The 12,480-nt window shown below is 44.2% G+C and overlaps 1 protein-coding gene across 1 annotated transcript in view; it reads right to left on the minus strand.

The window, feature by feature from the left end:
- The window catches only part of cntn5 (contactin 5), a gene marked incomplete at its 3' end in the record, with an annotated part of 120,041 nt that overhangs the window by 1,940 nt on the left and 105,621 nt on the right, over positions 1-12,480 (minus strand). Inside the window, exons 18-21 of the mRNA XM_083886402.1 lie at positions 5,139-5,373; positions 4,933-5,042; positions 3,846-4,032; positions 3,561-3,673 (exon numbers count right to left, since the gene is read on the minus strand). Coding sequence (XP_083742528.1) covers positions 3,561-3,673; positions 3,846-4,032; positions 4,933-5,042; positions 5,139-5,373 — 645 coding nt within the window. The remainder of the gene's footprint in view (positions 1-3,560; positions 3,674-3,845; positions 4,033-4,932; positions 5,043-5,138; positions 5,374-12,480) is intronic.

Genomic DNA, 12,480 nt, shown 5'->3' on the forward strand with positions numbered 1-12,480 from the left:
GTAGTGGTGAGGGAACACATTTTAGCCTAACCTCTTCAGCAGAGGAGATCGACTCTTTGTGGAGTTCTGGCTCCAATCGGACAAAAAAAAATGGTTGGAGGATATAATAAAAGTTTCTCCTCCCGAGTCAGACGTGCACCGAAACGTTACAAACAAAGTTCCTGGAGTAATCGTCCACACACAGGGGGAGTGTGAGAACACTGTTGTTGCAGCTCCTCACACATTGAGGAGCAACAACTTATGTGAGAACTCATCGGGAAAAGCTCCCACTATGATCATGACAGGTGCGGAAAACTGTGGAAAATGATGAGTTTGGTCACATCTGACCAAACTTTAAAAGGTTATTTTTTGAAATGAAGTGATTAACTATAGTTAAACACAGAATTTGCTATTGAATGTATCACACATGGTTGGGTCGGGTGGGGGAAAAACACTGATTCTTAGATACATCGCGATTTGGTCCAAATTCCGATTATTTCAAGCGGACCTAGACCAGAAGTTCCAATTAACGCTGTTTTTTTTAGTGTGTATCTGCGTCATTACCTTGTTTACGAAGCCCTGAAGGTTCAAAACAAACACTTCAGCCACTGCTGAGAACGCTGTGTTTTATTGTAATCTCGGGCTCAGCGAGATCTCTGAAAAAACCCGGTCCGGTTAAGTAAACATCAGTTCTCCGGAACAGCAGATCCTCCTGCTCCGGGCACTAGTCCGGGTACTAGTCTGGGTTCATCCGGTTGCGTACATTGAACCGCAGAAGAAGAATAACATCCGTTGTGGAGGTGTTTCACGAGCGACAGTGTCTTCTGACTCTGGGTCTGACTCCGGGTCAAAGTCATAAAAGGGACTGCGGCGGGGAGTCGTGAAGAAGCTATTTTTAAACATTGTTAAAACAATGTTTTGATAATGAGTAGCAGTGCATCCACCGTTCCAGAGGGGGGAGCTGCGCTTCTGAGAGCGGGGGTGCTGAATATGTCACTTCCGGGTACTGGCCAATCAAAAGACAGTTGGGAAGGCATTACGCAGTCTGTCTTCTGGGGTGTGAGAGTTGAGTCTGAAATATTGCGGCTGGGCAACAGCGTCAGAAAAGACAGATTTCTATCGGCTCATTTACAGCAACTAGGAGGTTTTTGACCATAAAAACAAGTTAATGTATGTAAGTAGACCTCCATAACTAATATATATGTGCAACAGGACCACTCTTAGGATAAATGGACCAGCGACCTTCCTGGGTGTATCCCAACTTTAGCTCTATGTCAGCTGCGAGGTAGAAGGATAAAGAGGTAGAAGATGGATGGATAATGTAATATATAGGCGGACCTTCCCCACCATCACCTTATGGACACTTTATGTTGAGCACATGACAAATGCGCCAAGATACGGCGACGCTGCTGCACCGAGGACATCTGTCGCCACCGAATCTCACATCGCTATAACGGCGAAGCTTTATCACCGACGACTGGAGGCTAATGTCACACGTGCTCCAAAACAAGAGCAATGAATGAGAGCGAGCCACGCGGGTGCTAATGTGACGGAGCTGTTCAACATATTGCACATAAAAAAGCCGACACAGGCTCAGTTTACATCCATCCATCCCGTTCCATTTTCTACCGATTTATCCTCCACGCGAGGGTCGCGGCGATCTCAGAGCCTGAGTCTGAGTGCTAACCACTACACCAACGATGTGGCCCACACTCAGTTTTGTCTTAAAGCTGCCATAGACTGGTCCTATCGCACATATATGTTAGTTATGGAGGTCTACTTACACACATTAACTTGTTTTTATGGTCAAAAACATCCTAGTTGCTGCAAACAAGCCGATAGAAATCTCTCCTGACTGAAGCTCTCATCAGCCGCGCTGTTTCAGACTGAAATCTCACACCCAGAAGACGGAACTGTGTTGTTATTGGCCAGCCAACGAGAGCTTTCCCAACTGTCTTGTGATTGGCCAGGAACCTGGAAGTGACGTAATTAGTACGTCAGCTCTCAGAAGCGCAGCTCCCCCCTCTGGAACAGTGGATGCACTGCTACTCATTATCAAAACACTGTTTTAACAATGTTTAAAAATAGCTTCTTCACGACTCCCCGCCACAGTCCCTTTTTACGACCTTTGACCCGGAGTCAGACACAGGGACAGAAGACAGTGTCGCTAGCGAATCACCTCTACAACGTACGTTCTTCTTCTTCTGCGGTTCAATGTACGCAACCGGATGTGCCCGGACTAGCGCCCGGAGCAGGAGGATCTGCTGTTCAGGAGACGCGATCCTTACGTCGCGATTCCAGGCTTTTTCAGAGCGCTTGCAGAGCCCGAGAATAGGATAAAACCCAGCGTTCTCAGCAGTGGCTGAACTGTTTGTTTCCAAACTTCAGGGCTTCATAAACGAGGTGATGGCGCAGATACACACCGAAAAGCGAGTTGTGATTCAAGACGTTACAAACCTGAGGTTTCTGACACCTTTTTTTCTTTACAATGCAGTTGTAACGTTCCAGTTAACGCATATTTTAATAAGTTGAATCAAATCAAAAGCATCCATAGTCCCATTATTGTAAATTGTGCCCAAAGGTTCCCAATCCAAACCCAACAACACAAGCTTCCTGTTCCTGACTTGGAATCAGCAGAAACAGGAAGTAAACAAACGCAGCTGGTTGAAATATTGGAAAATCAAATCGATCGTTAATCGGTGACCAAATGAATCGTCAACTGTTTTGCTAATCGATTTGAAGCTTTTTTCTGGTGATTAAAACAAGAATTCTGATCGTTTCAGCTTCTTAAATGTGAATATTTTCTTCGTTTCTTTGCTCCACATAACAAAGAAATAATGAAAACTGACAAAACAAAGACGTTCGGGAACATTGTCATTTCCAGGTTTGACAAACATTACATTTTCTGACATTTTCTGACCCAAACGATTAATCGAGAAAATAATCTAGTCAGATTATCTGACTAGCTAAATATATCTGAGCCTTATAACGACCGAGGGTGTTTTGGAAACAGCCAAATTGGACATTATTCTCGACAGACTGCAGTAAACCTTAAATCTTCAACTTACCGATAAACATCCCGTCATCGTCTTACTCCAGGGGAAACGCTTTCGACAACGCGATAAAAAGCATGTAAAAATAAACAAAACATTAATGAAAGGTAGCTTTGTACTCTGTATCCTGATATGAAGCGACTGCCTGTGGATTCCCATCGCTCCCACTGATCCGGCTATAGATTCTTCTTCCGCACGCGCAGCTCAAAGGCGAACCGACGCTAATCATTTCCCTCTGTAGTTAAGCTTTTAAATCATTCGTCCATTAATAATGATTCAATTTTCAATTCCGGGCGACGGCTCGTTTGGTTTCGCATCCCTCGCACGGGCGTCCTCATTATACCGACGTGACAGGAAAAACAACAACAAATTGACTTAAAAAGAAGAAAAGAAAGACTCCTGGGATTTTTGTTCCTCTAACGGGGAACGATTACAACGGCCGCGTTAATGTTTTTTTCCTCTTTTATGAGAGCGAAACAGACGCAGCTTTAAAAAAAAAACCAAAAAAAAACCACCAGAGCTCATTACCATGTACCCGATGACGTCCGATTCGTTGCCGTTCGCCTTCACCGGATCCCAGCTTAACGACACGTTGTTGCCCTCCTGAATCCACATGAGGTTGGCTGGAGGTTGAGCCGGCGCTGAGGAGAGAATATGAAACGCGATTTCAAACAGACGTCTAAACCAAGCTGGGTCAACCGCTGCCCTTTTTATGAGAAGATTTAAAGCAACCTTTACAGGTAGCCATATATATATATATATATATATAGTCTATATATATACGTGATTAGTGTCAGTGTCTGCTGTACTCACGGGCTTTCCTGGTCCTGGCTGTGACAGCAGCACTTGCAGGGCCCTGGCCGATGCTGTTGAAGCCTTTCACCGCGATGAGGTACAGACTGTTCCCGTCCAGTTGAGTCAGGACCGCGGATGTTTCGTTTTTCACCGTTCTCTGTTTTTTCCCCGACTCCTCCTGCTCCATGTCTTTCCAGTAGCTGACCTTTAAGCAGTTATCAATTACTTTAGAGGGGGGTGGGGATGCTGATGCAAAATGTCACACACTGTAAACTACTGTTAGAAATGAGAAATTTCCCTTTTTTTTCTCAATGAATATAACACTAATTGAATCAGAAATACACTCTATACATTGTCAATGTGGTAAACGACTATTCTAGCTGCAAACGTCTGGTTTTTAATGGAATATGTACATGCACTCTTAGAAATAAAAGTGCTAAGTAGAACCATATTAGGGTCTTTGGCTTGTCCTCATTGGAGAACCCTTTTTGGCTTCAGGTTGAACCTTTTTATAAAGGTTCAACCTGGAATCCTTCTGGAGGGTTCCACCAAGAACCCTTTTATTCAGGAAAGGGCTTCTTAAAGGGTTCTCTGGATCAAAATGGTTCTTACTGGAACCATCAGTGTTTACCAAGAACCCTTGAAAAACCCTTTCCCGAAGAAAGGGTTTTTTCAGAAGCAAATGGTTCCAGGTAGAACCTCAGCCCTTGTAGATGGACCCTTTTGGAACCCTTATTTCTAAGAGTGTAGGTGTATAGAGGCCCATTTCCAGTGTTCTAATGGTACATTGTGTTTGCTAATGGCGTTGGAAGGCTATTGGATGATTAGAAAACCCTTGAAAACCCTTGTGCAATGATGTTAGTACAGCTAACAGTTCTTTATTTTGAATAAAAATCATTATTTCTTAATCTTGTCAATGTCTTGACTATATTTTCTATTCATTTTGCAACTCTTTTGAGGAATAAAAGTGTGACTTTTAAAGGAAAACACGCAAAAAATTGTGTAGGTGACGCCAAACTTTTGAACAGTATTGTATGTATGTAACACAACTGCGTCCACACACACACAAACAGACAGAACCACAACAACGAAGCCAAAAGAAAACCTCATATCCTCTGGGTCGCCCTGGACCAGGGTTGGGCGGTTTCCACGTGATCCTGATCTCTGATGCAGAGATGCTGTGAGCTTTCACGTCCGTCGGTGCTTCCCTCGGTTCTGTCAAAAAACCCGCCAAAAAAACGGGTGACGATCAACAAAGGAAAACACACACAAAAACACAACCTTTTTTAAAAAGCACAAATATAAACTCACCCCCCTCTGCAGAGTGTATGATCACCACTCTGCTGAACGGTCCGTCTCCCTTGTTGTTGTACACCCCCACTTTGACTTCGAACGGCGTGAGCGGAGGGAACGTCTCGTCCCGGTATTTGTACGTGGTCGAGTCCGCCGAGGTCACCATCTTCTCCTTCCAGCCGCGGGTTCCGTTGGCGCGGAACGCCACGATGTAGCCGAAGCCCTCGCCGTTCTGGAACTCCTCGGACACGGGCTGAAAGTGAGAGAGAGCACGGCGGTCACCCGAGCGTGTCTTTCGCTGACAAAGACTGACTTTAGCGGTTAGTGTTTTTTTCCTCATTGGAACAGCTTAGTCACTGCAAACAAGGCAATTCACTCGGGGGAACAAACATTCTCCTCTGTTTTCTAATTTCCGACTCATTCACTCAATTTGTTCCTGAAGATGCAGCAACGATCCTGAGTAATGGAAATCATATCAGGCTCTTTGTTTGTTATTTCTCTCTCTCTGTGGCCTTTTTGCGACACACTTCCTGTGTATAGCTTGGCCTCAGTGTTCGCCCTGTATTGGTGGGAACTGGAAACTGTCCTCCATAGCAGCAGCAGCAGCAGCAGCAGCAGCAGCAGCAGCAGCAGCAGCAGCAGCAGCTTCTTGCTTAATCAAATCAAACGTCAATTTATTATGCGTGCGAGGGCTTAATTAAAACCCGAGCAGCGGGGATCGACTCTTTTGGCTGAGACTTAATAAACGACGAAACACCTGTACACCCCCCCGATTTTTTTTTGGGGCGACGCGTCAAAGCCGCTCGCACTGTAATTCGCACTTATTTGCAAAGGAGCATTGTTCCCCCCCCCGAAGGCATCGGCCAAATTAGCTACGCGAGTCGACAGAGGGGGAGTGGAAGAGGCGTAGTGCGCGTTTTTCGTTTGACAACGACCAATCAGCGTGACTGCCTAATTGCGGCGACGATTAGCGCAAAAACGAATTAGCTTCCACCGTCAAAGGAAGGAAGCGCGTTAAAGACATATTTTTAAAAAGCGTGAACAAATTAGTCTCAAAAAACACTCGCAGGGTGCGGGGATCGCGGCTGTGAGGGGGGCTGATCGAACCGAATCTCGGGGAGGAAAACCTGCGGCGCCTGCTGAGCGACTGTGAGGGCATCGCTAATGGTCCTTCCAATGGCTCCTGAAGAGAAGAAAAGCAAGTCTCTCTAACAGTCGACTCTAATGAGACGACTGAATGAAGCTCCAGGGACTGCTGAGCCATTCATCCTGCTTAATAACCCTAGCCCACCGTGGCCGTCCAAGCTCCGGCGACTCTCCACAGATGATTGGAGAGGTGGATCTGCCGTGCGCTCACATGGACTCGGCTGCCAAATTCCCTACTCCATCTCCTTTAATATCCATCTGCATTGATCACCGACAAACTCCCCCCCTCCCCGATTTATTTTTCCGAAAGCAGAGAAGGAGGAAGAAGAACTAAAAAACGACTCAAATTGCCAAAGCGCAGAAAGGATGGACACTGCGTCTGAAGTAGAACATCATCGCGCCGGCGACGGTGATTCTGACAGGCTCACCGACGTGTGACTACATCTCGTTCCGTCCTATGGGCCTGAGAGGAAGGCGTTAAGGAGCACTTTAATTTCTCAGGAACACTCCGCGCTTCAGCGAGCCGAACTGAATGGAAAATAAATGTCGGGATAAAAACAACTCGGGGAAACGTTCGCGCCGAGGCTTCGTCGTCGAGCAGATTGAATCATCACGGTTCATAAAGATAAAAGTTTTTTAATTTCATCGAGAGAGAGAGAGAGAGCATTTTTTATATATTTCAGGGGTCTCAAACTGGCGGCCCGGGGGCCACATGCGGCCCCCCCATCGATTACATGCGGCCCCCCACTTAGTAGCTGATGCTGATAGAATACAATAAAGGTTTGCTAGAAATGTTTATTATAACAGTAAAAATAAGACATTTGGTCATAATTATCCCATTATTCAATACAGAGGCGCAGTTTGTGAACCGGCAAGGCAGGCAACTGCTTGGGGCCCGGAGCTGATAGGGGGCCCCCGACACTCGGAGCCCGAGGAAATGTGCAGTGACCAGCCGCATCCCAGTGCCCCTTAAAAAACAATGGACGATTTGCAGTGACATCTCAGTAGGAAACCCCCCCCCCTAAAGGGGCCCCACCTCACGTTAACCTGTGTGATGTTATCGTTCTGCAAGTTGGAAAATGAAGAATCATTGAATTGAATTATTTACAGTGTAATGCATGTCTTTTTTACTCAGTTTATATATGTTTTTTTTCAGTTATTTACAGTATTTTATTGTTTTTTATATTTATATTGTTTTATAATGTGGGTTCTTTTATAGTGGCATTTTTTTATAGTCTTATTAGTTTTTTAAAAGCTATTTACAGTATTTTATTTTGTTCTTTACATTTATATTTTCACATACTTTTTAATTACAAGGTTTATTTATATATATTATATATATATATCTATTATTACTGATAACATAATGGTGATGAACACTGGTTGGAAGGAAGGGCCCCCTGTGAATATTTGCTTAGGGCCCCTACAGACTCTAGAAACGCCTCTGATTCAACGACATATATAAATACACTTGTCAGGGCCTGACAAGTGTAAATTAAATTGCAGTTGTCCACACTATTATTGATGTAATTTAAAATAAATGTCTGTTTTTTTATATTAATACATTCATTTTGTGTGATTTACGTGCGATATCATGATGCAATATTGGGAACTGTTCTTTCTCGAGGCCGGCCCCCTCTTGAACACAATACATGCACATTGGCCCCCAGGTCATTTGAGTTTGAGACCCCTGAGATATTGCGTGATATTCACCCAAAGTCACTTTTATCGGAATGAATCGAATTTGCACCCATCATTGTAATAAAGGGATACACTCTTTATTGTCCCGCAACACGGGCCCTTGTCTTTATTCACAAGGAGGTCCTTCGTTGTTTTAAAGTAGCCCCGGCTAATGACACTCTTGAGTTATAAATAGGAAAACCACCAAACCACCGTCCCATCTGGAACGGACATCATTCTCCATAATGTGCCGCCGAGGTGCACTCCTCCTCGCGCGAAGGTTATCTTCCCAGTGGCAGTTTGGCTCCCATACTTAATAACTACGAGAATAACTATCAGTCGCCTCCACATCTGTTCGCCGTTCCCCTGCTAATATATCCTTCCACCGATCTCACTTGCAAATTCCCAGCGTTTGCTCATGGTAATTCTGTACGTGAGGTGCCCCCCCCCCCCACCCCCCCGAAACCTGGCTGCGAGCCAAGCTGTCCTCCTCTTGGAAACGTTTTGCACTAATATCCTCTTTACTTAATGTGAGATTTATTACATTTTTGTCCGACCGCTGTCAAGACCGAGAGCGCAAAGAAGATTATCCATAAACATTGGCAGCTTTATCAGAGATGACTGTGGAAATCTCATGTTAATAATCATCGCGCCTCTCTTGAGGGGGAGCGCGCATTTTGATTCCACTACGTCTTCATCATTCGCCGCGGCTGATGCAGCGAAGTGTCATTTGCAGTTTCGGCTGATTCTCTCTGAGCTTTGTCTGCAGATTTTGGGAACGGTGACCAATCTGTGTCTCAGGATTTTGTTAAAGCTTTGACAAAAACAACGTAAACAACGGAGTTTGTTATTGTTAAAGCTCACATAGAGTGGTCCTGTTGCACATATATGTTAGTTATGGAGGTCTACTTACAAACATTAACTTGTTTTTATGGTCAAAAAGCTCCTAGTTGCTGTAAACAAGCCGATAGAAATCCTCTTTTCTGACGCTGTTGCCCAGCCGCGATATTTCAGACTCAACTCTCACACCCAGAAGACAGACTGTGTTGTGATTGGCCAGTAACTGGAAGTGACATATTCAGCACATCTGCTCTCAGAAGTGCAGCTCCCCCCTCTGGAACGGTGGATGCACTGCTACTCATTATCAAAACATTGTTTAACAATGTTTAAAAATAGCTTCTTCACGACTCCCCGCCGCAGTCCCTTTTATGACTTTGACCCGGAGTCAGACCCTGAGTCAGAAGACACTGTCGCTCGTGAAACACCTCCAAAACGGACGTTATTCTTCTTCTGCGGTTCAATGGTACGCAACCAGATGTGCCAGGACTAGTGCCCGGAGTAGGACAATCTGCTGTTCTGGAGAACCGATGTTTACGTTACCGGACCGGGTTTTTTCAGAGATCTCTCTGAGCCCAAGATTACAATAAAACACATCGTTCTCAGCAGTGGCTGAACTGTTTGTTTAGAACCTTCAGGGCTTCTTAAACAAGGTAATGAAGCAGATACACACTAAAAAAACAGCGTTAATTGGAACTTCCGGTCTAGGTCCGCTTTAAAGATTGCTGATGATGGAGCAAGTCCACGGCCGACAATACTTCAATAAACAATCTGGAAATGTGGAGGGCTCACATTAACCTTTATACCAGCAGGCGTGGAACGTCTTTGTTAATTTAGTCTTCACAAAATAGCTGAATAAATGTGTTTTTATTTACTTTCAAACACAATCTTCTCTGCCTCTGGTGCCATATTGTTCAATGTTCTCATGTTGTACCCGAGCCTCCTTTTTACATTAACCACTCCAACCTTACTGGTCTTGTTTGAGAGCCATTCTTGCCCCAGTGAACTGAAGCTCTTTCTCATCTATCAGTGCAGATTCACAGTCATCCAGGTCACAGTTAACCGAGTGGGGCAAATCGATTTCAAACCTTCTTGGTGGTCTTTCTCACTTAGGTTTGGCTCCTTCTTGAACAGCTGAAGCTTCGAGAGCTGAGCCTGATCAAACCCTCCAACGAGGAGTCAAAAATTCAGCCAAACCAAGTGCGAGAAAATCGCGTTGCATACTGCAGCAGATGGGACTCCCCTCTCGACTGTAAGGAATGTGAAAAAGGTCATTTTGGCTTAATGATTGGGGCCTCACCTCACCTGAGCTCCCTCACAACTCAAAAACCCACTCTCCTACAAACCAGACATCCACTTGCACTGGATATAATCTGCATCACAATCGACTTTTTCCCATCACAAGGGTCACGATTTCCTGGGGGTTGAGTACATCTGCGTTATCTGAGTTATTTTCTTTTTCGTCTGTGTAGCTGTGAGGCTGATGAGTTTGTCTGCTGGAAGGGAGGCAGCAGTGAATTCATAATATTCAAACTGCACGTGACGGAGGAGCTGCCAGACAAGGTTTTCCACACAGTGGAAGCCACGCTTAAATCAAAGGTACGTTTACCGTGTGTTTTCTACGCTCTCTTTTTATTCATAATAACGCTGGGAATCACAGCATAACTAATGGCAGACTGTAGAATACGTATAATATAACGATACATCATATTATATAAAGAGGTACAGCGTGTAGGACTTTGACAGGTAACGTTCCTTTTCCACTGTCCGCCATAAGTGCTACCACGAGGAGTCATTAGGTAGAGATGCTTGTGAGTCACACTGAGAGGAACATCTGCTCGAGTGCCGTCCCCTTTTAATCAAAATAAAACAGTCGGCGTTCTATGGAATAAGATTTGGTGCCACAACGCAAGAACAAACCAGGGAGCGCATGAACAAGTGAAGAAGTGCAAAGAACAAATGAGGGAGTGCAAAGAACAAGTGAGGGAACGCAAAGAACAAATGAGGGAGTGCAAAGAACAAGTGAGGGAGCACAAAAAACAAGTGAAAAAGCGCAAAGAACAAGTGAGGGAGCGCAAAGAATAAATCAGGAAGTGCAAAGAACAAGCGAGGGAGGGCAAATAACAAATCAGGGAGCGAAAAGAACAAATCAAGGAGCGCAAAGAACAAGTGAGGGAGTGCAAAGAACAAGTGAGGGAGTGAAAAGAACAAATGAGGGAGTACAAAGAACAAATGAGGGAGCTTAAAGAACAAATCAGGGAGCGCAAAGAACAAATCAGGGAGAGCAAATAACAAATGATGGAGCGCAAAGAACAAATCAAGGAGCGCAAAGAACAAATCAGGGAGAGTAAAGAACAAGTGAGGGAACGCAAAGAACAAATCAAGGAGCGCAAAGAATAAGTGAGGGAGTGCAAAAAAACACTGAGGAAGCGCAACAAACAAGTGAAGAAGTGCAAAGAACAAGTGAGGGAGCGCAAAGAACAAGTGAGGGAGCGCAAAGAACAAGTGAGGGAGCACAAATAATAAATGAGGGAGCGCAAAGAACAAATGAGGGAGCGCAAAAAACAAATGAGGGAGGTCAAAGAACAAATGATGGAGGGCAAAGAACAAATCAGGAAGCGCAAAGAACAAGTGAGGGAGTGCAAAGAACAAATGAGGGAGGGCAAAGAACAAATCAGGAAGCGCAAAGAACAAGTGAGGGAGTGCAAAGAACGAATGAGGGAGAGCAAAGAACAAACGAGGGAGCGCAAAGAACAAACAAAGGAGTGCAAAGAACAAATGAGGGAGGGCAAAGAACAAATGAGGGAGCGCAAAGAACAAATGAGGGAGCGCAAAGAACAAATCAGGGAGTGCAAAGAACAAATCAGGAAGCACAGAGAACAAGTGAGGGAGCGCAAAGAACAAATCAAGGAGTGCAAAGAACAAATGAGGGAGCACAAAGAACAAATCAATGAACGCAAAGACCAAATCAAGGAGCGCAAAAAACAAATGATGGAGCGCAAAGAACAAATGATGGATAGCAAAGAACAAATGAGGGAGCAAAAACAACAACTGAGGGAGCGCAAGGAACAAGCATGTTTTCAAACAATAAAATACAATATTTTTGAATGATTAAATCAATATTGTTTTGCTTCTTAAAGTGTTTGTCTGGAAATATTGACACATATCTAATTCCATAGTGTTAATGTATTTGTGATCATATCTTGGAAAAAAACAAAAGAATGATGATATATTCCCATATTTTGTCCCATTCCTATGCTTGTTTTGTACAAAAGTCTCACAATATAATGAGATTATAAGCTTAATTTCTTTTTCTCTACCTAATTAAAACACATCCTCCACTCTAACCAAAAAATGAATCACCTCTTGTGCACCATAGAAATTCCTATACCACACATTTTACGAGGGGGTTAGGATTTTTTACGACATCAGATGGTGTCCACCTCCTGTGCTCAGCTCGTTCTTCTTCTTCTTCTTTTTTTTTTTAATACTGCAGCAAATCCCAGAATGCATTTTTTTTCCCCTCCCTTCCCTATTTTAAGAACATCTCCTGACTCTTCTCATTTTCACTTCATCTGCAGACAGTCCTCTATGTTTTAATTAGATCCCACTTTGACGGTTTAGGGGAATAGAAAAAAAAAGAAAAAAGGCACACGTCCCCCTGCACACATCGAGTGAAACTACAGGCGCTCGAGTG

Source organism: Microchirus variegatus (genome assembly GCF_963457635.1).
Source record: "Microchirus variegatus genome assembly, chromosome: 3".
Lineage (NCBI taxonomy): Eukaryota > Metazoa > Chordata > Actinopteri > Pleuronectiformes > Soleidae > Microchirus > Microchirus variegatus.